This window comes from Parasteatoda tepidariorum, chromosome 8 (assembly GCF_043381705.1).
Source record: "Parasteatoda tepidariorum isolate YZ-2023 chromosome 8, CAS_Ptep_4.0, whole genome shotgun sequence".
Taxonomy (NCBI): Eukaryota; Metazoa; Arthropoda; class Arachnida; order Araneae; family Theridiidae; genus Parasteatoda; species Parasteatoda tepidariorum.
This window is the reverse complement of record NC_092211.1, coordinates 16,037,062-16,064,462: the sequence shown is the minus strand read 5'-3', so window position 1 is coordinate 16,064,462 and position 27,401 is coordinate 16,037,062. Positions and strand designations below refer to the sequence as shown.

Genomic DNA, 27,401 nt, shown 5'->3' with positions numbered 1-27,401 from the left:
CATTCCGGTCTGGCAGTTGCTTAAACTCATTAATCTTCTATTCAAACAGAGTTTTCTATTCATTGAATGAAGTATTTATTAGCAAACTGAGATAATAGGCAAATAATGATTTCAGGACCCGATAATAGAAGGTTTCTGCTAAATCTCACTATCTCCATTATAATAATGAATTTGCTCCGATGAAGGCTAAAAATGAGCAAGGATGATTGGACAACAAATGCAGTTAGGTAACAATATTAATAAATTAAAATACTCAGAGATTTTATTCGAAATTAAATTGAGAATTTTGATGATCACATGCTGTAGTATTTCAAACTAATAATAACAAAAGTAAATAAAATCTATCAAAACTTTTATATTTCTAACCTACCAACAATATAAAACGAAAAGTAGGAAATACTTTCAACATTTACAAATGACGCATAAAAATATTATTTTTGTTTAAGAATTCTTGACAAAATTTTTAATCTGAAAAAAAAGAACCTGCAATAAAATTTTAATCAAGAAAAAGGACTTTCACAAAATTTAAAGCTTTTAAAAAAAAAAAAAAAAAAAGATTTTCCTCAAATTTTTTAAGTTACTTAAATGATCTTTTAACCATTTTCTAAATTTCGTAAAACGATTCTGACAACAACAAAATAAAATTTCATAAAAATTAAAATTTAACTTATTATGTGAATTTTAGACAAAAAACACTTTTAAAACCTATTATTGTATTAGTATATTATGTAAAATTCGCTCTTTTGGTTGGAGAAAATAATTAAGGCAACTTGTAGAAAATTTTCGCAGTAATTTATCTTGATTCGTGTCAAAGACAGAATTATAAATTCAGTCCAAAAGTGTTACCGTGAATTAAATTTAAACAGAATTGTTTTCAGAGTTCAAAGTTTAGATTTGTATTATTCTACCACGCTCTGAGAACTGCCAGTTAGACTTTATGCTCGTCTTAAACCAAAAATCGAAAGTTTAAAAAGTTAAAAATAAATAAATAAGAAGTCAAACAAATAAACAAAAATCAAAACAAAGAAAAGCAAAGTTGTGAAACACTAAAAATTCAAATCAAATTACTTTTGTGTAAAATTATGAAAGTAATTAAGCAAAAGCTTTCTTAATAAAAACACTTTTTAACAAAAACACAAAGATATCTTTCAGGAAACAATAAAAAAAGAAAGAGTCTAATTTGAAAGATTCAAAAATAAAAAAAATTAAAAGACATAAATATTTTCTTTTGACTGGCCATTTAAGTAATTGCTTTATTAAAATAAATTAATTAGAACTCGTGAAAAACATACATCGATGTTGTAGTAAAAACATTTTAAAATGAAGCCAGTGTTTAAGCAAGCCTTTTACTTGCAGCGATAAAATATTTAATGACCCCCATTCAATAAATTATACACCACACTGGAAAGAACGTTACTACAACCTGCAAAAAAATGTCGATGGTAAGAAAAAATTATAGAATTTATGGGGCGGAGAAATATAAAATGCAAAGAATGTGCATCTAATATTTTATGGAAGTGCGCTCAATGAATATGGAAGAAAAACAGCACTAAATATTTCTTACTTCATTTTCTATCTATTAAAGTCATTAAAAGGCAAAAGATTTATGACGGAAAGTCTAATAAAATATTTAAAAAAAATAATCGGTTAAAAAATAGAGGAAGAATTCCATTTAGTTTCAATATTGACGAGGAGGCGAAAAAAAAGGTGAAATTTATCATTTATTTTTATGAGCTTTTTGATAATTAAAATTTTTGAAAGTAATTTTTAATTCGATTTAACTTTTTATCACCAAACAAGAAAAAATTTAACAGAAGTTAAGTGCTGAAAGAGAAGAGGTAAAGTTAGAGAAAAGAGCAATGCCTACCAAAAAAAAAANGAGTGAGACTGTCAAAAAAAAAAAAAAAAAAAATTCAATAAATAAATAAAATGAGATAAAATAACATTGAAAAAGTAAACAAACTACATATCTAGCTTAAAAATTTTTATAATTATTGAAAATTCCGAAATTATCATATTTATAGTCTAAAATGACATATCTATCATATCTATAGTCTAACTCAAGGTTTAAGAAGATTTTCTTTTAACATTTCCATTTAAATAAAAAAAAATTATTTAACCAGAACATGTTAAACAAATATAGTTCAAGGGTTTACCTCAAAATTGAAAAAGTAAGTAATTTATACACGCTAAGTAAAAATAAATAAATAAAAATTTGACAAAAAAAGTTGTAGGTCATTTACATTAATGCTATTGCAATGGACAGGGAGTGTTAGATTTCAAGAATTTTTTTGAATTCGAAAGATAATATACATTATATATATAGTCCTTTGTATTGACTTGTTTACTGTCTTTTAATTTGAATACAAATAAATGACAAGAAGCAATAAAAATAAATGACAGGGAGCAATAAAATGCTAAGTCCCGTTTTTAAATTTCTTAGTACAGCGTTTTTTTCTTTTTTTTCTTCTTTTTTTCTAAGAGAGGGAGACAAAAAACACCTTTGATCCTACATTGGCAATAAAATGTTCGCACTGCTTTCTAATAGCAATTTATAAAGTTTCTATCTGGAAACCGTTTTAAGAAACAGTCTGATGTAAAAAAAATTTCTTTGAGGAAAAATGCAGTCTATTATTATATTGCTCCAAGTCCTTCAAATAAAAAAAAAATTAAGTTTTTTTCAAAAAATAGTGAACTTTAAGTGATTATTTAATTATATTGCCAAGCACCGTAGGTACTGACTACTATATCGTTTCTATATACATACTATATTATCCGCTGTATCATATCTATTCATTACATCATCCCTATCTACATTTATTTGTTCGTGAGAATTAAATAAACACGAAGAAAATTGTCAAAAATTTCGTTCGACTCGCCGAGTGAAGAGCTCTGAAGCCAAACAATACAAACCACAAACACAAAACCGGCATTACCTATTTTTATTCTGTTCTTTTTACCATTAAACGCGATCAAAACCTGTTCCATCTTTAACTACCATGCATATTAGAGGGAGGGAAGAATAGGAGAAAGAAGACAGGTACGAAAGTTAAATGCTTTTCTTCTATACCCCCTTCTGCAGAAAAAGAAGAAAAAAGAAAGAATCTAGAAGGCGGCAAAGCGAGTTGAAACGAAAGCAAGGCCGTTCTTGGAGAAATCCGAGCATGGTGGCTGGCTTTTCAGTTCGTTGTACCTTTCGTTTTGCCTCCTCCCTGTTGGAGACTATTTAATATTGCTTGAAGAGGGGTGTTCTTGAGTTTCCAAGAACCCACGGGGTTGATCTTTTGAATGATTGTGCAGTCAAGAAGCTACTGTAAAGGTGTTGTACCGAATTATAGGGCTCGGACAGGTGTGACAAGACAACAACGGTTTAGGGCTTTTAAGTATGGCTGCTCTTTATATTCTGAAAGGAAAAGTCGTTATTTTTTTGTAACAAATAGTTTTAGTGACAAGCTGTTTGCAAAGTTGCCAGCATTATCGAATATACTAATACCATACCCAAAAGATATTTTTTCTGTATTTATCTTTATTTAAGTAACTTAAAAAAATTGCACCATTTTGCAAAAGTGTCATTTAATGCCATCATTCAAACAATGCCATGATGACATCATTCATCACAGAAACATTTTGGTAAAACGTCTAAAGAGGCGTTTAATTCAAAAATTTAACCTCTTGAGAAGCAAACTATAAATATTAGCAGAAAATACGATTTTTACTTAGAAATATGAGGCTTAGAGGAAAATAAATTAAAAAATGGAATTTTAAAAAAAAAATTTTTTTTTTTTAAAGACTCGATTTCTTATGCCATAAAAGTGCTCACAAGGTTAATAATCAAATTTCTTAAATATTTTTTCATTATAATTAATAACTCCTACCAAAGAGTAATCTAATTGTATTTTTACAAAGCCCATCACATTGTTAAAACATTCATACAGTAAAAAAGTCTTGAAATATTATTTTCTAAGTGCTAACTGTCGATAAATGTCCAATATATTGGACGCTGGACCTCAAGAGGTTAAAAGGCCGAAATTCGCGAAGATATTGAATCAATACTTGCGAAGAAAAAGGCTAAATTAAAATAGATATATAATTGAGATAACTTAATTACGGATATATAATTTTTAATTTTGTTCACTTAATAATTTTTTTACAATTATTATACTTAATAACTCAACATAGTGCCTATTTTTGTATATTTTTTTAGTTTGGAAGTATATGGAAAACTTATCATGCGTTAGTATCTGATTCAGGCTGAGCCCGTTTCATGTCTAAATATACGAGATCGGAATTGTGATCATCCTGATCATGCATCGCCATCTTCTGTGCAACAAAAGTTTGACAAAATCCTGATCTAAACATTTCACTTAAAGCTGTTTTTCGTAACTCTGTCGCCAAGTCAAATAAAAAAAAAATTTTAAAAAAGCCATAGGTTAAGTGCTTTCACTTACACTTTAAAATATTTAAATAATTTGTCTTTAGAACAGACAAATTGCTTAAATATTATTAAACTTTTTTAAAAATCACCAAGCGATATTTTCCCACCCACCTAGAAGAAAATTAACAAACTCACTGTCGTATTCTCAGACCAAAAAAATTCAAACTTAGCAACCACTACTCAAAGCTATAAATAATTTAACGAGTCACTAATAATTATGAGTATCACTGATAATGAGTTATGAGTACTATAAGAATCCTAACCACACAAAAAACTATAATATTAGTATCTTGTAATACAATTTGATGCTAATTTGTAATTTGAAATAAGGAATTAAAATGAATGAGTTTCCGTTCAAATTGAACCACAGTATCGTGGTATCAACTTTAAGAAGCAACAACAGGACGATAACATGATTAAACTTAGCACCTTATTAAGGTTGCAGCAAATTTGAACGCTATCAGGGGTCTGTTTAGAAGAAATTTGGGTCCGTTAACGGACACTTCACAAAATATCTTTTCATAAAAACGGACCCTTCACAAAATATTTTAACTTAAAAACGGACCTTTCACAAAATGATTTTTTTTTTAATTGGACCCTTCACAAATTTCTTTATCTTCATTATTATTTTGTTAATCAAATAAACCCTTTCCAGGGCAGAAAACAAGAAGATGGATGTAAGCAAATTAAGTTTTGCCTTCGGCAGACGATTCTTCCTTTATTCGTCTGAAATGAATATTCTGCGTTCAGCAGTATAGGCTAAATACCAAATATTTGTATGTTGCATCTCTAATTTAGAAGCAGCAATTGTTGTTTATTTTTTAAAATTTAATTTTTTTAACTATAATTTTACAGTGTTGAGGATAATCTTGTATGTCTTCACAATTTAAAAACTCCTTGAAAAAGTTTTTTTTGTTGCAATAACGGACCCTATTTGCACAAATTCATAAAAGCGGACCCTGGTTGAAAGAATGTGAGTAATTTTTTCACAATTTCTCGAAAAACGGACCTTTCACAAAATGTCTGGACAGACCCCTGGCTATCATGGTTCAATATACTCCGAAATTTCCAACAGCATTCAGTCATATTTAAAATAATTATTTTAAATTAATTTTTTAATTTCAGTTAAATAAAAAAAGGATATCTAGGGTAATTTTCGGAGAAATTCGAGTCCGTGAAATGATTTTCACAAAAATTTTATCGTTAAATATAAACTTCACAAAATATACTGTCGCATGGACTCTTCACAAAACTTTTATTATGAAAAATGAAGTCAATGGTGTTTTTAATTCATAATTAAACAAAAATAATAATAATCTCCTTAAAATGCATAGTTTTTGCTTTATTTTCCCCAACAGAACCTTATAACCATAGATTCACAAAACTATGGGTAGTTTTTACACAATTTCACAAAACGTTTATCGAGATGGTGATCCATACCCAAATCACCTGAAACGAATTAGTTTACGTCTTCTGCGCAACAAAATCTTATCAAAATCTTTTTATAAAATTTTCGGTCAAAAAAAAAATTCGTTTGCACACAAGTGTAGTTCTAAACTCAAATAACAACAATTATTCAGCTCTAAAAAAAAACGCTTTTAAAAATCTAAAGTGGTCATTTATTATTCAACACAAAGCACACACACATATACTGCCTATGAAAAATGAAGCAAAGTACATAACACATTGAAAAGGAAGGTTTGGCCTCCAACCAACAAAAGGAGTTCAGACCACAAAAACTCCATCTAAGCAACTACTCGAAGCTCTAAATAATTTAGCGTGCCCACTCAGTAGAAATGATAAGCCTGGTTATGAGTATCGTATTCTTAACCACACGCAAAAAGAAAAACTTTTCTAGAAGGAGAAAAATGTTTTAGTGGTAGTTTTCCTTGTTCTCCGACAAAATTCGTGTTTTCTTTTATTCTTCTTTTTTTCTCTTTCTTCTTTACAATCTCTTCAGTAAGAAGGACCCAATGTTCAGTAAACATGATCGTAAAAATTTACGACTTTTCTACGGCATCCACTTTCTTTTAAGATAAAATTTTTTATATCTCCTTCTGAAAGGGTTAGAATGCTAAGAATACCTGGAGTATTATCAGGTGGGGAGTTGTATGTTTTATTCAATGATTTTGTGTATTTTAACGTTGAATAAACTGGATGTATACACGGAAACTTTCAGAAAACTAATATTTTATAACTATGAAAGCTGCCGTAATACTTTTTTCAGGAAAGAGTACACAAGTCTTGATTGAATGTATAGATTGAATGTTCTCTTAAAACAGAACACTTTTGTTCTTTATTTTATACATAAAACATAAATTTTATTATATCTAAACAGGAAAAGATTTATTGTAAACATATAATAACTTTTTATAAGAATGCTGTAAGATTGAAGTTATTCAGTTCAAGATGATATTTGTCAGAAAACAGCACAGAAATTCATGGATCAAGCTTAACTCATTTTTGGCCAAAGATATGTAAACGCGCCAATTCAGTTAACATTGTTTTATTAAGATATATTTTCTACAAATTTTATTTTTCTGCTATTGTTAGGGGTTCTGAAGACCTCTTATTAGTAATTCAATTGGAGTAAACACGTTTTGTTAAAAACTACTCTAGTTTATTGTCTTGAAACGGCCATTGACAAATTCGATTATTTGAAAATGTATAATTTTTTCCATTTCAGATAAATCACATGTTTTTATGATGGATAAAAGTTTCAAATCCTGTATACAAAATAAAAATAAAACAAACATCTTCAAAACCATTTATGGTCAAGTGAATGGTTTTACTATTGATTTGACCGATGGTGCACAGGCACACCATTTTATTTCTTAAATAAAATAATATTTTTGATGCAAGAAATTTTTTGTTATGTCTTAATGAGTGTAATTTAAGCATATTTTAATCAAAAATAATGCCACATTTTATGAAATTTCTCTGCCTAGCCTAAAATGAATTAATTAATTAAATTGTATTCCAAGAATTACGAAGCATAATTGCAAAGATATTTTTAGTGTTAGCAAAATCAATGCTTGATTTTTAGTCAAATATTTGTGATTTGAACATTTTTCATCACCACGAATTTTAAATAATTCAAACAAACATTAATCTTAACAAGTTCTAAAATTCATGAAGTAAGGTTTTTCAGGCAATGCCTACGTAAGACACTAAAATCATGTTATTTTAAGTGTTTTTTTTTTTAATTACTCTTAGAAAAATTTTAATATTGCAATGAAAAGTTAAACTTGGAAAAATCAAAGGTTAGAAGAAAAAAAATCAAATAGTGTCAACATTTTATAAATTGAATAAAACATAAATTTTGCTTTATAATTGTATCTTTTATTAGAGTTCGATTTAAAAATTCTCAGAATTAGAATGCAGTAAAAAGTGCCTGGGGGTGATACGACAGGGGGAGGGATACGGCATTCTTACGTAAAGATAGGAGGGGTGTTTTAATTTGCTCACTTTACTGATAGGGATGAAAGGAGTCTAACAGTGCCAAAAACATGCTTACGTAATTTCTGAACGCCCCCTAATTATATGGTAAACAATATTAATCTGTCTTAAATAGACTATTTAAAAGCGGTTTAATACACCTCCTTCTTCAACGTTGTATATCAAGAAAAATTTATGAAATTTTCTAAGCATACCTTAATAAATATTCTCAGATAAATGAGCTACATTAAAAAATAGAAAGAAAAAACTTCTGTTTTAACATAGTATGTAGATATATATATATATAGTATATAGTATAAAAAAATAGAATTAGCATCATTATTATCCTTTTGGCGACGAAAAGTATTTTTAATAAATAAGTGTTTTTAAATAACTTGAAGAACAAAGTCTCATAATGAGTTTTCTAGCGAAAAGGTTTTTGCTCATATTACCCGAAGGAAAGACGGTGAAACACAGTAAAAAATAAATGACATATTTTATTATTTAAAAAAAAAATGTTTTATAAAACCCTCTTACCCTTCAGAACTAAAATATTACAGACAATTTTATTCGCGTAATAAACTGAACGTAAGATAAACGATAAATGTTTTAAACTAAAAGCAGCTTGCGATAAAGGTTTTTGAGCAAAAAAAAATCTGAATTTAAGAACAAGAGAAATACTTGTTCTGCAGTATTAATACAAGTAAGCAGCGTATATGAGGATAAATAAGATAGTTAATAGGGAAAAGGCTATAATTTCAATATTAAGACTAGTCACATCATTAGGGCACACAGTAAAAAATTCCAGATCAAATTACAGTTAAAAGTACCAACATTTAGGGTGAATCACCCATAAAATTCATTTTGCCGTAAAATCAATTTTTACCGTAAAATCAAACTTTACCGTGAAATGTTATATCGTAATTTTTTTAGAAATGTTTATTAAATTAGAGTGATTCGGAGATTTCACGGTAATTATTACTGTCAAAATTTCTCTATATCCGATATATCAGTAGCAAAAACGTATTATCAACCATATCAAGAGTAATATAGTAAGCAATAGTAAAGGTAGCTGTGAGGTAGGTTCATTGCTGAAAAAATTAAATAACTCAAAACAATGTCTAAAGTCATTAAATAACTAGTCTCAATCTTCCTCAAAGGATAACTAAGAGCCGCGATGACTCAGAGGATAGAACGTTCGCCTTTCAATGAGGTGAACCGGGTTCGAATCCAGCGATGGCTGGTCGACACGAAACCGCATCCGGCTTGCACCGACCACACTGCTGACGTGAAATATCCTCAGTGGTAGACGGATCATGGTTGAGTCAATTCGTAGTTAGGCTTGCCGTAAGAGGTTCTCGTGGTCTTCTTCTCCATGTAACGCAAATGCGGGTTAGTTCCATCAAAAAGTCCTCCACGAAGGCAAATTTCTCCCAATACTTGATCCAGGAGTTCTCTTGCCTTCTTGATTGGGTTCAAAATTGCAAGGTTACGGAGTTGAACATTAGTAGTCGTAAACCCAAAAATTGGGTCTGCTGTTTAACGACAGTAAAAAAAAGACAACCAAGAGTTAAGAACATGTTAAAAATGTTATTAATTTGTTATTTAGTCTTTACTTAATATTTAATTTAACCTCTTCATACCCAAAGCCTGATAAATAGAAAAGCAAATTTTTTTATTATCACATAAAAAAATTTTACCTAATATTTCTTTTTTCAATTTGTATGCTTCCTTTTTTCAATTTGCATGCTACAAAATAAAATTTATTAACCTGCGTTAGTAAAAAAAAAATCTAAATATTATTTAAGTTTAAGTGATTGAGATTTTCTTACAAATATATTTTATTATATGTATGGGTTTACTTCCTCCTAGTTTTTCTTTTTAAGCAAAAAGCACATTTTTCGCAATTATATTTTAAGTTCGAGAGTTAGGGAATAAACTATTAACGAATATGCAACAAAAATTTCAACTACAATTCCTAACTTTTTTGTTCTTTAACAAAGAAAAAAACTCAAGAAAATTTTGCTGGAAAAATACCAGTAAAACCAAAGTTTAAAAGTCGCAATAAACGTCAAACTTGAAACGCCTGAGGACTTGAAAAATAGATAACACCAGTAACAAAAGAATATTTACTGGCATATACCTCTTTCCCCAATCGTTTCGACTAAACAAGATTTCCAAGACTCCTAAATTTTTCCAAATATTGACTCCTGAAACATGGAAAGTTTACCGTTCGGTGGAAATCTTCGAAAAATATTCTTTCCGAAATTTAACCGAGGGTAGGTAAAAGTGATTAAAAGTCACTTTCGCTTACTTTACCAAAAAGTCACCCGAGTGTTATGTACTAAAGAGCCGAAAAGATTAATTAAACAGTCTGTGAGTTTCTCCAGAATAGAATTTTAATAATCTCCGATTAATATGGAAAGTTAGATGAAAGCGTAATCCCAAGACAACATACTAAGATCCTAGACCATTCGAGGAAGCCGATTATATAGTATGATAATTATTACTAGGATAGGAGTAATAGGATTTAAGTAGTTTTGTAACTGATTACTTTTTTATTCTGAGTTTAACTTCTGGCTAAAGTTTGAAACAAGAAAGTTATTTTTTCCTGTTTTATTTCATTTTACCTACGTTATGGAACAGGCGATGCCTACGTTATTGAACAGGCGATGCCTAAATTGGATGCGTGGCTTTAAATGTTCAGCTTCGTAGTTTATAATTATAAATTCATACTAAAAGAGAAAAATACACATTTTCTCGACTTTAAATTTTCTTAATTAAAAATTTATTAAAGGGATCTAGCAGAATATCATTCTACGTATTCAAAGGCTGCAAATACAATTTTTAAAGTATAAAATTTTCAAGTTATAACAGCATTCTCCAATGCTTGCATGAACAACATTTAACTTATCTTATCGAAGCATCTTATTGTCGATATGAAAATAGAGGTGTTTTTCATCAAAACCCCCCATCCTGAATAATTTAAAAATGTGCTTATGATTATATATCTCTAAACTCTTAATTTGTACTATCTGTCTAATAAAACAATGCAATAGTTTTCGAAATTTTTTGCAAAATAATGCTTTTTATAAGAAAAATGTCATTCTACGTATATAGAATATCATTCTACGTAATCAAAGGTTGCAAATACAATTTTTAAAGTATAAAATTTTCAAGTTATAACAGCATTCTCCAATGCTTGCATGAACAACATTTATCCTATCTTATCGAAACATCTTATTGTCGATATGAAAATAGGTGTTTTTCATCAAAAACCCCCATCCTGAACAATATAAAAATGTGGCTTATGATTATATATCTCTAAGCTCTTAATACGTACTATCTATCTAATAAAACGACGTTATAGTTTTCGAAATTTTTTGCTAAATAATGCTTTTTATAAGAAAAATGTATTCTTAATGTTTTTGGGGCAAAAAAAAACATCAAGCAAAGTTATAAGTAATTTGTTAATTTTCATTTGCGAAAAATAATATAAAAAATAATAATAAAAATTAGAGTAAATTAAAAATCGCTTCCAATAAGATACGTTGGAAAGCACGCAGAGACTTTTTAATGTTTGACGAAAATGTTATCTTCATTAAATTGATCTAAAAATTTTAATTTGTTAAAAAAATACTTGAATATAAATTTGTAATATTTCAGTTATAATATTTAATGGCACACATTTTTAATTTTAATAACGAGAATTTTAACGCTTGGAGTAAAAGAATAATACTTATTTTGAAATAATGTGTGTTTAAGCTACAAAATATTTATAAGCGAGAAAAAATAAAATTGGCAAATTGAGTTAATTTAAAATATTCAATCGAATATTTGTAAACTGTTAAACTGTATTGAAATTCAAATTATAAGAAAGTATTTAAAAAGAGTGAATACTTTTACAATTCGAATAATAATAATAATAATTTGCAAATAACAAATAACAAGTAAATATAAATATTTCAAAATAGATATTTATAAAATAATAATTTAAGTTTTTTCTATCAAAGCAATTGAACTAAATCAAGAATAAAGATGAAGATAAAAATAAAAACAAATGAGTTAAATTAAAAACTATTTTCTGTCTTAGCTTTATTATCGTAAAAGGAAGTTTGAGTGAAAATTTGTTTACCTTTACTGAGTTACTGAAATCAAAAAATTATACAAAAATAACAAATATAATTAAATTTCTCTATCATGGAACATAAATTTAATTCCAAGCATTGAAAATTAACATAAAAATGTAAAAAACAGGGATATCAAAAATTTTAATTTACATGGAAAGTCTAAATAAATATTTTTTTTTTAAATACTACCAACTTTACAAAATTAGTTTTGTTTAGAAAACGTGTATACGTTCTATATTGATATTACATTTCACAAGAATTAAAATGCAAGTTATCCTTTAGTAATTTCAATGTATGTCAAAAAATAAATTAAGAAATTTTTTTTAAATATTTACTTTAACTTCTTAAAATAAAAAGCCAAATTTATGAATGGTAGTAAAGATAATGTAGAATGCAAAAAACGGACCACCTTGAATAACTTTTGATCTAATGATCGGATATTACGCTCCAGGACTCAATCTTAATGATTCGAAGGGATAATCTAAAATATGTTAATGAATAAGCGCAGACGATATTTTAAGTTACGAAATCAGACACAAAAACATACTTTTTTCTGAATAAATCATACTTTTCTTTCAATGTATTCAGATTTGTTACACCCAAAATATAGGGGGTAGCCACAATCTGAGAAATATGGTCCCAATAGTTTGGTCAGGAGAGCGATCCAGAGTCTGAACCCTTTAATGTTAAGTTTACTATTCCGCTATATCTCGAGAACTTTTTAAGAGAATATAAAAAATTTTGTACATAAATATAAGACTCATTCATCTTAATATAAACCCATAAAAAATAACTTTTAGTAAATATTTATTATTATTTTTAAGCAATTGGTAAGAATAGGGAAACACTAATTTAATGTTAACTTTTTATGCAACACATTGCTAGAAAAAATTACGATATTGTGAAATTTGTGACATATTATGACTGTATCCCAAGGAAATTATATATTGCAATTATAATCAATTCATAAGAAAATTCAATCTTTTATAATCGCTTGTCGGAGAAATTCTTCAAAAAATAATAAGTAATGACTCAGAAATGAATTTCTATGTAATCATACAATGTTAATACTTAAAAAAGATTAAGCAGCTGTAGTATTTATGATATACATTGCTAGACCAGAAAATTTAAATTTTCAGTTAGTAGCCAGTGGCTCTAATAACTTAGTAGCCAATTTTTTTCAAACCAAATTAGTCGATGATTGATATCACTAGGTCCTTTTTAACTTTTTGCCTTTTTTTTTCTTTTTGGTTAGTTTAAATTTTATTTCTTTACAAAAATCAAAATTTCAAATAATCTATTGCTGTAAAAAGTTAATTCAATAATAAAAATTTTATATGTGACAAAATTTAGTACAACTTACTGATTTTAAAGTACTTTGAATAAAAATATTTAGAGAGGAAAAATTCATTTAATGTATGTATTATAACTTTGAAACATGGAAACTTTTAAAGAACTCTTCTTTCACATGAATATTCCCATCACAAATTGATGGCTTCTGCAAAAATAAGATCAAAATTTTAAATGGTGACATAGAACATTTTAATGAAAATTCTGTTTTTCTAAGTCTTTCTAGAATGATGTACTTTTATCATTAAACAATTTTTAAAAAAATGAGAGAAAGAAGTGACCAGTTGTTTCTTTAATTTAAATCGCCTTTATATATATATACAGGTCTATCCACCAAAAAGTAAATGGTATAAAAGAATTAGAGGAAATATATTCGATAATTTAAACAACTCTAATCACTAGACAAATAAAATAAAATTAAAAAAAAGGTGTGGTCCGCAGAAACATGCAATATAATGCAGAATGTTTTATGCAATATAATGCTAGAAAAATTAAATGCAATAGTATTTATATGACACCCACTGTATAGCAAATGATACAGAGGGAAAAAGAATACATGAGAGCAAAAAGCCAAAATCCCTTAGGATACGTATTAAAATTTCAGAAGTTATTAATTCATTGATCTTTGGAGGAAGGAAGCATCCTCCCCTTGGTTGGTGGAAGAGGTTGCCTTCCCCTGGGAATAAGCACGTGCTTTAGTAGTTTTCCAATCCTCTTACAAAGATACTCTCTTTGTTGGCGAGATATCGCCCAAACTTTGTTACTAATTATTCTATAACCCAAAGCTTATTACCTTCTATTTATTATCTTTGGATAAATCTTTAATAATTAACTCATAGCTTCAAATCAGATTAATTTCATTATATGGAAATAATGTTTGGGAATTTAATTCTCTGGAGTCTCTTGCATTCATTTATTTTGAAAGTAAAAAGAAATATTGCCGGAGGTCCATAAATATTGCTGTGTATTATTAATTTGAAATGTTCAGTTTAATTTAAAACATTTGACTGTGTATTACGCTGAAACTTTTTTTTTTGTAGTCATGGAAAAATGCACTAACTGCACATTCTTTTTAAATATATTGATTGTAAGGATGTTTCATTGTATTTGATGTTAGAATAAAACGTTGTTTTGTTCTTTTAGTCACTAAGTTGTAACAAAACTGAGGAGAAAATTTCTCTGGGAAATTCCAAATAGAAAACTTTCAATCTGTTTTCTTAACAAATTCTTTAATCGGAAAATATTATTGACTTGGTTTAAATAAGTAACTTTTGTAAACTATCAGTAGCTCATAAATATATGTGAGCTAATTACTAAGAGTTAGACTAATTGTTTTTATAATTATTTCATTATTAATATTGCTGCTAATTAAAAAGCAAAATTAAAATAACGCTTTGTAAGAATGATTTATACATATTTATACATATAATTATAATTATTTAAATCATGATATTATGCTTATTTACATTACGTTTATTTACATTACGTTTATTTATATTATATTTATTTATATTATTTTTATTTATATTAAGATGACTATTCCTAACATGCAAGTATGATTATTCTAATTAGTCTTAGGTTGCATAATACATTACACTATGCATTTATAGTCTCAAAAAATACCCCAAAATACCTTTTTCAAAGCGGATTAAATCCTAATAACCCCAACTAAAATAACAATAAATCTTAATAAAGAAAAATTAAGGGGTTTTTTTGTGAAGAAAAAGAGGTTTTTTTAAGAAAAAAACAACTTAGTTCTAAATTATAAAAGTTTTTAAGTTCAAAGTATTTAACAGCATTTATTTTACATGAAAATCTACTATTGAAAATCTATATCGAGACAGAATATTCGTGTAATTATTGTGTGCTGCACATTCTTAATAAACTAGATATAGATGCGTGCTATACAACTTTGAAACGCTGGTGAAAGTATCACAATACAAACAAATTTTAAATAAAATTAATAAATAAATAAAAGCACTAAATATGTATATTATGCAAAAAATAAAAGAGTAATAGTAAAAAAAAAATGCATAAGGAATGCATGCATACATTTTATACATATACCGAAGCAATAACAGATTAAAAAAGTACGCAATTACTTTAGTGAATATATTTTGCCATAATATCGAAACAGTAATAGAAAAAATAAACAGTAATTCATAGTAGAGCTTGCAAATAAATCAAAACAATAATAATAAATAGGAATAAAATATTGAAAGGACCCGATTGGCATATTACGCATTTATACCAGCACAATAAAAGCTCAGTAACTTAAACGTATATAAGTAAATAGTAGTTAATTGATGGGCAAAAAAACGAAAAACTTTATGTAACAGACATATTGTGCGAATTCCGGAGGAGTAAAAAGGAAAAACGAAGCAACGGTTATAATAAGCATATTTTGTTGGTATAAAAATAACAATACAAAATAAAAGCAAAATATGCAAACAGAATAAATGAATATATTTTACCATCAATGCAGAAATTTTTTCTTAACTACTATAACATATACGTTTTTTACATAAAACAAATATATCAACAAAGTTTCAAATCAATGATCCGGTGTGTTTTAAACTGATTAAAAAAAAAAAAAAAAAANAAAAAAAAAAAAAAAAAAAAAAAAAAAAAAAAAAAAAAAAAAAACGAATGCAACCAGTTTGTTTGCGGAACTAAAAAACCGGAATATCGCTTAAATTCTAAAACGTAAGTCAATATTTAAAAGGGAAAAAAAGTACATCCAAGCAATAGCAATATCATTAACACTGAAAGAATTTTTTTTTGCTTTAAAGTAATAAAAATAATAGTGTAGTTTATGTGAGCCAGTTTCTTATTCCCCAACGAGTGAGAAAAGAAGGAGGGCCCGACAAGAATTTGGCCTTGATTTACAAACGTGATCGGGTGAAAAGGAAAAACAAGGCCTCAGGCGCTATAACAGAGGCAGACAAGCAACCCTACCTATGGCACGTTCTGGATTTATCTCTAGTGGCAGAAGAAAAATAATGTTTCAATTCAGAATTTTTAATGCACTTTCTTTTAATACAAATTTTATCAAGTTATTAAGGCATCAGCATTTATAGATACTGACATTTTTCAATAAATGAAGCCCGTTCACCTTTTCTTACCCTCATAAACCGGTTCTTCAAAGGCTCTTTCGTCGCATAAAATAAAACTTTTTTTAAAGAATAATGAGCTATTTTTATTAATATCGAAAGTTAATAACAATTGTTCATAGCTGTTAGGTAAGATTGTATGCATTCCTTAACAGCGCCTTCTACCATGATCATCAAACTGTTACAAAATGGCAATATGGACAAAAATCAGTTTTTCAAAAATTCAAAAAATTTCTGATCTTATTATTATTTTGCTTTTAACTATTCGAAAGGTAATACTGAATTGTTTGAGTTAATAAAACTCGAAAAAATTGAGAATTATTCCTTGATGTTCAAGGATATATATNTAAAGGAGTTATCTTGCTAACAATTAAAAAAATATATCTTTAACTTACGTAAATCTGAAAAGCACTGTAAGATAGTAATAGTTGCTTAAATCATTCGTTAATTAATAAATCAGTTTTCTTGCTAGCAATTAAGAAAAGATATCTTTAAATTACGCAAATCTAAAAGAGACAGAAAAGATTTCAGTATGTTAAATGCAACTAAACATGCTACATGGGGTGGAAGGAATTACGTGGCTACAAAACTATAGCAATCAGCTATATATATATATATATATTCTTTTAGACTCAAGTATATATATATAGTTTAGAATTACGGTATTGCTTCGGGATTAAGGCACTCAATTTCCTAGCTATGATCAATTCAATTTTGGGAATTGCAAAGAAGCATTAAAAGCTAGCCTCATTTAGGTAATTTTAATAAAATACAAACTCAATTTATAGTCAGGGTTAGTTAAGAGCCACTGCGATTGTAAATCTAAAAAAAATGTCTTTTTTTTAATTAAATTACGAAACGCATCACTAATAAAAACATTGCAATTATTTTTAAAAGTGCACTTTTTGAACTACCATATTTAAGATGGTTAAAAAAGAAATTATGTGAAATAAAGTACTATCAGCTTGATCTATTAAGACTCCTATGTTTAATTTACATTCGGATAGGTCACTTAAAAAATTTTACAACATGTGCATACATCAGTGATGCAAATTTCCAACGCAAGCGGAAAAATTTGCAATTTTTTTGTCTTCTCTAGAAAGAAATCTACAATTAACTAAAGCTATATTTAACTTCTTATTGCTATTAATTTTTGACGAAATTATTATTTGCTCAGCAGATTGGGGGGGGGGGGGTTCAAAGATTACGTCAGAATCTACCTCCTTACGTCAGGAGGTGCTTCGGGGGGTCTCTTATTTTTGTTGAAAAAATTTGAATTGCTAAACTTGTACATATATACACATATATATGTTATATGTTAATGTAACAATATATATATATATATATATATTAGTGTAACAAAAATCATCAAAAACAGTTTTTTTCTACATTGAGAGGATAAAGTGAATTAAGATTGGGAGAAGTTAAGAGCAGCTAAAATGCCTTTTATGGGCAAAGTGAGATAAAGTTGATTCAAACACTTCTGAAGTTAATCAAGGGGGGGGGAGGATGGTTCAGTTTCGTTAGAAAAAAATCATTTTTAATTAAATTTTACTTCATCTCTTCCTCTAGTTTCATACATATATTTTAGAAACAATAGAACAGCTGAATTTAAGGAAGTTGAAAAAAAATAAATTTAAAATGAATTTAATAATCTGCCTTTTAAGTTAAGATTCCTTGAGCTTTCTTCAGCTGTAAAGTAAATAAACTCAATTTTATAAGGAAAAAAAACTGAAGCGTTCGTGGAATTCAAACAAATTCGTTCGACTCTAAAAAGATCCAGTTTCCAAAGCAGCCTAAAATCCTTTCAAAAGAGGAATCGTAGTAATTCCAGCTCCAACATTTAAGAACTAAAAAAACTGGATCTTTTAGAGCTCCAGTAGAACAAGAAGAAGGGAGAGTAAAGGATATAAGGTTGAGGGTTTAGAACTTAAGAAAATCCTCCCCCTAAGGTGCTTTTACGACTTTCTACAGAAAATGTCCAACTCTCAAACCAAGACATTTCTTACTTCTTTTTTTATTCATTTCACTTTATTTTAGTTACGTCTGAAATCGAAATTACATCGAGTTGCTTTTCTTGTTGCTGTTGCTAAAGCTAAAAAAAAAGAAGAAAAAATACCATGCGTTGACAAAAATAAATAAAAAGGAAAGGAAATATTGAAAAGTGTATGGGAGAAGGGAAAAAGTCCATGAAAAAAAAAAGGCCAGTGGTGCTTTTCATTCAATTGAGTTGCCAACCACACGCCTGATGAAGGAATTCCAGAAAAACTAAAATAATTTCGTAATGCCCAAAAAAGAAAATGAAATTCGAAGGGAAAAAAAATCAGTTTAGTGGGTTGAAAAAGTTTTTCTTCGGTCAATGGAGCTGCTGAAGAAGTAGAAAAACAAACTCAGTTAAATCGGATCCGCTGACTTTCATCATGTCTTAATTTAGAGTGATGTTGAGAACTATTTTTTTCCCCTCTTTTTTCTTCACTTCCTATTTTAGTAGATTTTATTTTTTTTTAAAAATGAAATTATTTGATTTTTTTGACGAATTGAAGGAAAGGTCTTTATTAACAAAAAAGACAGTAATAATTGCTTAAATCATTCTTTAATTAATAAATCAGTTTTCTTGCTAGCAATTAAAAAAAAGATATCTTTAAATTACGTAAATTTAAAAAACACGGAAAAATAGTAATAGCTGCGTGAATCATTCTTCAATTAATAAATTAGTTTTCTTGCTAGCAATTAAAAAAAGATATCTTTAAATTATGTAAATCTAAAAAACGCGGAAAAATAGTAATAGTTGCGTAAATCGTTCTTTAATTAATAAATCAGTTTTCTTGCTAGCAATTAAAAAAAGATATTTTTAAATTATGTAAATCTAAAAAACACGGAAAAATAATAATAGTTGCGTAAATTGTTCTTTAATTAATAAATCAGTTATCTTGCTAACAATTAAAAAAATATATCTTTAACTTACGTAAATCTGAAAAGCACTGTAAGATAGTAATAGTTGCTTAAATCATTCGTTAATTAATAAATCAGTTTTCTTGCTAGCAATTAAGAAAAGATATCTTTAAATTACGCAAATCTAAAAGAGACAGAAAAGATTTCAGTATGTTAAATGCAACTAAACATGCTACATGGGGTGGAAGGAATTACGTGGCTACAAAACTATAGCAATCAGCAAAAATTTTTAAACATGTTTTGTAAACAAGTCATATTAAGAACTATCTTCCAAGAAAATGTCATGAAATTTTAAATTTCAAACAAGTTATTACAGAATAAAAAGTATTTAACACATAAAAGGAAAATAAATTTAAAATATAATAATAAAAAATATTTCTAACTGTAGTAGTAAAAATCGTTTGTATAAAAAATAAAATAAGTTGAAAATGTTTATTCCGAATAATTTGAAAATTGAACTTGTGGTTCTCAAAACTACTAACAGACTCTGAATTATGATCTTTTGCTCTGTGAAATTTCTCCCTTTTCCGTTAAAGGCTGTTATAATTTATTCCCATCAATTAAATTTATAATAGTCATTATTTAAAAAAAAAACAATAAAAAATAATTATATATACGAAAACAAAATTTTAATCTTACTGTAGTACAATAAAGTGTTAAATATAAATTATTTAATCTAAAAAGATGAAAACAATATTTCAGTTTAAGTTTCATTTTAACTTCATTTATTATTTAAAATTCTTTGGTGTTTCAATACATTAGGGTGCAATAAAATATTATCCACAATAAAAGTTGTATGCTACAATGTGCGAGCATATACAACCTCTATTTAAAAGGAAGTATCACACTCTTAATATTAAAATTTGAAAAGTAAAATTGAATTAATTTCCCGACGTTTAAAATAAGAAGTCGCTACCATAATCACAATAGCCCTATTAACATTAAAAACAAGTAACGGATTTAGAAATTTTTCTGCTTTCGTTTTTTCAAAAAAACAAAATTAAATAAATAAATGAAATAAAATAACTGAATAAAATAAAAATACAAAGAAGTTGATCATAAAGTCAGTTCATATCAGTTTGTGATACTAGTTTTAATCAGTTTTCTATTCAAAATAATCTGTTAAAGGATTAATATAGTAATTCTGCGTAAAAAAATAATCGTATTATGGTTAAAAGAAAGTAATGCAATTAAATTATGGTTAATTTTAACAAACAGTTTTTCCTTTTAGCATTTACTTGGGCAATTTTTATTTCAACTTGCTTAAGTTAAGTAGTGCAGTCAGTTTTAATTAAGTTACTAAATATTAAAATAAATATAAATAAAAATAATACTCAACATTTACATTACATAAAATAATACTCAACATTTAACATTTTCAATGCTCTCTCAATGTCTTAATTAAATGATAAAATACTGTAAGCTTAATAAATTACATTTTTATTAATTTATCTAGAATATGACCATTACCTATTACCGTAAAAATTGTTAATTATATATATATATATATGAGAGAGAGAGATTTGAAAACATCAAACTAAGTTTTTTCAGGACATATTTTACAAATTTAACTACTATTAGCTTATAGTCATAGTCTAAAAATGCTCAAGGCTTTTAGGCCCCTAGGCGGCCTTTTCCCTTTTTATATTGAATTATCAAATCAAGTAATAGATTCTTCATTATTTAGGATAAATATTGTCTTTAGTAAGGCTGTTGTATCTGACGTAAAACGTCATTTAAAACCTATAAATTAGGAATTTTATAGGGAATTATTAAATTTGGAATTTTATCCACCCATCAGCATTTAAAATTCAATATTAGCAACAGTTTTATAAACTACAAATTATTGCACATATTTCGCTTTCTGTTTATAGTATGTGAAATATCTTTTTAATACAAAATGAAAAGTTGGCTAAATATTTGGAAGAAAATTATGAATAAAACTGTCATTTGTTTGTTTAGCTTGTAATCATTTAAAGGATACAGACCTATGGACTTGATTATAAGTTTGGGAATGTATCACAACAAAGATTCTCCGAAAAATAGGGGGAGTTGGAAACCATAGTTAAATTATTAAAAATAATTTATTAATAATCATTATTAAATACATGGAGTACTAACATGAGGATTCTAGTTCACGTGCGCCTAGGTCAAATACTATGATTAGTTATATTCCAGTCTATTCGTCCGAAGTAATTATTCCTCTTCAGAGAAATATTAAAGATATTGGTAAAAATAAGAAATTATGTACATTCTTTCGGAAATGTTTTTCGGGAAACATCATAAAAACAGAGAGTATCAATAAAAAATAAAATATTAACAGCTATGTTAAAGAATAAAAAATAATTTATAAAAACTCATTATTAAATACTATAATAATGCTCTTTTCTATTAAATTTTCCTGTGAAGTGAAAATTCGTCCTTCTTAGAGAATTATATCTTTTGGTAAACATTAAAAATTATGCATATTTCTTCAGGAGTTCGAAAAAGTGAAAAACAAGTTGAGAATGTCAATAAAAAATAAAATATTTACTCCTATATTTAAAAGATAAAAAAGTAATTTTTAAAATAATCAATATTAAATACTATAATTATTTTCTTTTAGATTTTAAATTTCCCTGTTAGGTGAAATATCATCCTTTTGGTAAAAATAACGAATTATGTACACTTTCTCGGAAAATCGGGAAACAACAAAAGAATTGGGAGTCTCACTAAAAAATAAAATATTGGCACATTAAATGAAAAAAAAAATACTTATGCTATTAATTATATTCGCTTTCATAAAACAAATTTCTGTGAAGCAAAAATCCGTCTTTTCTAAAGAATAATCTAATCTTTTTGGTAAAATGATAGTGTAATTTTTTAAGAGTTCGGAAAATATCACAGAAATTTGAAACTAAAAAATAAAATATTGACGCCTATAGTTAAAGAATACAAAATATTTTTTCCTTATCAAACACTACGATTTTATTCTCTTATATTCAAAACTTTCTTCGTGAAGTAAAAAAAAGCTCCTTTTAAAAGAATTATAAAAGCTTTGGTAAGAGTAGTGAATTGTTTAAATTTTTTCGAAAATTCGGGAAATCTCACAAAAATTCGAAAGTTTCAATAAAGAAATAAAATATCGGCACCAAAAGTTAAGGGATTAAAAATAATTTATAAAATAATTATTACTAAATTCTATAAATTACTCAAAGTACTATAAAAAATATCACTTACCATAAACGCTGACTTCCATAACAGCATGAATAGGCACATTGGTATTCAAGCTTGGACTGAGCTTTAATTCTCCAGTAGTTTCATTGAGGATAAGAAGATTAGCATTATTCCCAGAGGATATCTTATAACGTAGATGGTCAGTAACATCAGCATCAAATGCAGGCACTTTACCGAATGGACCCACAGGAAAATAATTCTTGTAATTATTAAACATTATTGTAAAATCTTTAAGCACAGGAGCATTATCATTCACATCTGTCACGTGGATTTCAACGTCAACATCATTGCGCAGTGGGGGTGAAGACGCGCGAACTATAACACTATATTTCTTAATACTCGATTCGTAATCTAATTCGATTCGAGTAGTCAATTCAGCTGCTTCACCAGGTCTTGATACTAAATTGAAAGAATCAGCGTCTGGTCCACCAACAATACTATATTGAATTTCTGCATTCGGACCTTCGTCAGGATCATAAGCTTTAACTTCACCAACAAGTGATCCAATTGGGCTATTTTCTGGTATCGTCAGCTTTAGTTTATCCGACTTAAATCTCGGAGGGTTGTCGTTCACGTCTTCAACATAAATAGTTATGGTTACAGATGAGGAAAGGGGAGGAGAACCTCTGTCTACACCATAGGCAACTAAATTGTATAAAGATACTGATTCCCTATCAAGCATACGATTCGTCCTAATGATTCCAGATGTAGGGTCAACACGAAAAGCACCATCACCATTATCACCACCACTAAATGTATACCGTATTTGACCATTCAAACCTAAATCTTTATCAGTAGCAAATATCTGAAGCACACTAGTACCAACCAAAGCATCCTCACTAACTGCATTCACGTACGAACTAGGATCAAAATTGGGAGGATTATCATTCACATCTGAAACTTCAATTTCCACATTGGTTGTATCAGCCAGTGGAGGAGATCCATTGTCCATTGCCGTGACAACAATGGTGTAACCAGTCATTTCTTCACGGTTTAGTAATCTGGTTGTCACTATTGCTCCTGTTGCAGGATCAATGCGAAACTCTGGCACATCTTCATCCATTGAGTATGTTATTCTCGAATTTTCTCCAACATCACCATCAGAAGCCTCGACCACAAGCACAGTTGTTCCAACAGGAGAATCTTCAGCTACACTACCCGTGTATGGAGTATGCTCAAAAATTGGTCTATGAGTATTTGCATCTGTAATGTTGATGTAGACAGTTGCAGTGTCAAAACGGCCGCCAGAATCAGTTGCAGTTACGGTCAAGACAAACCGTTTCTCTAAACGATAATCAAGAGGTTGAGCAATAGATATCAAGCCTTGTCTATTTTGGCTAATGATATTAAACCTTCCTCTAATATTTCCATTTGTTATTTGATAAATCAAGCGAGGATCTTCATCTTTATCTGTTGCTGTAACGCTGATCACAGGAGTCCCAGGAGGATCAATTTCTGAAACTGAAGCTCCATACATCTTTGGTTCAAACACGGGATCATTATCATTTACATCTTGAATGCGTACGATAACACTAGCCGTAGCTGATCTGACTGGAGAACCATGATCAGATGCAAGTACTGTAAAATCATACATAGAGCTTTCTTCCCTGTCTAAAATTCTTGTAGTCACAATCCACCCAGTATCTTTATTAATATCAATAGGCATGTTGGAATAAGCGCTAGGCTGAATATTATAAGATATCAATGAATTATTTCCATCATCTGGATCGTAAGCTTGCACTCTAACTATGCTATGACCAACAGGAACATTTTCAACCACCGATTCTTGAAATAAAGAAGAATAAAATTTGGGATCGTTATCGTTTATGTCCTTAACTTTTACTAGAACTTGAGTTGTATTGGATTTTGCAGGAGAACCACCATCTTGTGCTCTAACCACTAACCTGTAATTACGAGCCGATTCATAATCAAGAGGGGAAACAACAGTAATCTCACCACTTAAGCTATCAATCACAAAACGTCCCTGAGTGTTGCCACCGATCAGAGAATAGCGCACAGCTGCATTTGTAGAAGAATCATAATCAACAGCTTTAACTTTCGCAATGACAGGATTATTCAACCAATTAATATCCTCATTAACTTCAACGGTATACGACTTATCAGTGAATTGAGGATAGTTATCATTGTCATCGAGAACTGTTATCTCAACAGACGTAGTAGCTGTTTTTCGGTCAACGACTAAACCCAAATCGCTAGCTTGAATAATCAATGAATAAAATGCAGTATTTTCTCTATCCAAAGGACCTCTCGTTGTAATAATACCAGTCTTTGAATCAATCCTAAACACATCATTAACTCCACTAGGATTAAGAATGCTGTACTCAATTTCAGCATTGGAACCGGAATCTTGGTCAGTTGCCCTAACCGTAACCACAGTGGACCCAATAGAAGCTGATTCTCGAATGGAAGCTTCGTACATGTTTTGCTCAAAGGCCGGAGCATGATCATTTTCATCATTTACGTTAATCTGCAAAGTGGTAGTACCCGTTCTTTGTGGTAAACCATTGTCAACCGCTGTTACCCGTAGGTAATGAACATCCATAAATTCCCTGTCTAAACTAGCAGTGGTGGTAACTATACCCGTAACTGAATCTATAGAAAACATATTTTGACTCCTAGCATCTAACACAGCGTGAAGGCTATACACAACTTCATCGCTTTCAGGATCTCTCGCAACCATAGTAGCAACAACATAACCTTTGTCCTTTTCTTCGGGGACAGTAACCACATATAAAGCTCTATCAAAATAAGGAGCTTTGTTTTCTTTACGTCTATTATCTCTCCTATGCCTACCAGCACGCTTAGCAGTTGCTGCTGTTTTATCTGACGGCTCACCAAGTAGGTGAAAATTTATTTTAATTTCGTGATTTGAAACTTCAGGAGTTTTATCATGAGTTAAAGAAGGACAAGATAATGTAAAGGTAAAACTAACCTGCCAAGATGGTGAATCCTCACAAAAATCCTCCCGCGCCACCAGATCTGAACCGAAAACCTCAATCGCATACCTACTATCCGACGGTTGACCAAACTGCACAACACAATTATTCAACACTCCGAAAGGCATGATTTTATCAATATCTGCAATCAATTGACTTCTCATAAAACACGCCGTTACTTCAGAAGTATCATTTCCATAAAAAATAATGTCATTATTCCCTTTATCGCTTGAATTCGATTTAGGACTGTAGAATTTATTTATCATTTTCTTCTGAGAAGATGCGACGGTGAGAAAAACAACATTCTCAGCAACAAAACTTTTTAAATTAATCCGTTTATGCCTAGGACATGTTCTGTGTCCAAAACGCACTCGTACAGGCATCACAACTGATTCTGTTTCTGAACCGCTAAGTCGAAAACTTCTGGATTCCACGTAAAAACTAAACGGATTCGGTGCTAAATTTGCTAGTTTTGCAGTAGAACATCTTAAAGTTCTTCGTAACACAATCACACCGCTCCTGGGGTCCACTCGCACAAGATGACGCACATACACCGGGGTTCTTGTAATATCCAGACGATACGTCCGACCCGCGCCAAGACTGGCGTTAAAAATCACAGTGCCTAATTTATTATTCTCAGATGGCACATAAACATCGTAACTAAGCACTTGAGAAAGTGAAATAATAATTAATAAAACACTAAGCATCTTAGTCCATTTTAAATAATTATCCGATACAGCCATGATAAATTTAAAGAATTCTTCGAACGCCGGCAGCGAATCTAGCCGTTTGCCCTGGGGCTATGGAACGTGACGGCCGTCGATGACTAGGCCTAAGATTCACTGTCATTTCCGATGGCTTGGGTTGGTTTCCAAGGAAACGATCGCATGTCACTTTCTCGAAAAATAACGAAATAAAATCTCGCTGATGAGTCTAACATAAACACTTCACTGAATAAGAAATGAAAAATATTTAAGTAGATTTTTTAAAATAGAAATCACGGATGTAAACAAAGCATAGCTAAATGCACGGAGCACTTCGACGGCAAGGCGAGAGAACGCGAAATCAACTTTCCCACCGGTAGATGACCTACCCTCAACTGACGCCGGACTGGCTTTCCCACCTGCCTTGGGGGGTTGCCACATCGTGAATTCGAAACTCATTCCATCGCCAACATCGCCTAGTTGATGTTGATCCGCATCAAAACACGTGAGGACGATGTCGCCCAAAAGGATGCTCTTGGACATCCATGGATGAAGATGGAGGAATAAATTATTTTAATACTTCTCTTTTTTTTCCCCCCAAGTTTAAATTTTTATCTGATCCTTAACATGAATATTTTTTCCGGAGGAAATATTTTAAATTTCAATTTAAGAACGAGTAATTACTTTGAGAAAAATATTTCAGAAATTTTTCTTTTAAGTATGTAAGTAAACGCCAAGATTTTATTTCTACAGAAATATGTTAGAAAGTTGTACATATGTAGAGATTGCCCTTAAAAGAAAAGTCTTATATGAAAACGTGCAAAATATCTTAACTTGTCAATAATTATGTAGAAAATATTCCGCATTTTAAATTGATTTAAAACGGAAAATAAGGAATTAATTTAATGTCAAAAATTAAATTAAAATCTATCTGTAATAAAATAAAGAAAAAGGAATAAAAAATGTGGTATTAAATGAAAAAATAATTAAATGAGTAATAAGGAATTCAGTAAAAAAAAAATAGGGAATTAAATGAAAAATAATGAGTTAAGGCACTAAATGAAACTAAAGAAATGAATGATGAGTAAGATGTAAAAGACCTAGCT

At 29.1% G+C, this 27,401-nt stretch overlaps 1 protein-coding gene across 2 annotated transcripts in view; it reads right to left on the bottom strand.

Annotated features, from left to right (window-relative positions):
* The window catches only part of LOC107454259 (Protocadherin-like wing polarity protein stan), a 399,719-nt gene extending 373,021 nt beyond the window's left edge, over nt 1–26,698 (bottom strand). For both annotated transcript variants that reach the window (XM_043041038.2, XM_043041047.2), the window contains exon 1: nt 22,638–26,698. In XM_043041038.2, coding sequence (XP_042896972.1) covers nt 22,638–26,334 — 3,697 coding nt within the window. In that variant the 5' untranslated portion in view covers nt 26,335–26,698. The remainder of the gene's footprint in view (nt 1–22,637) is intronic.
* Nucleotides 26,699–27,401: the final 703 nt, after the last annotated feature.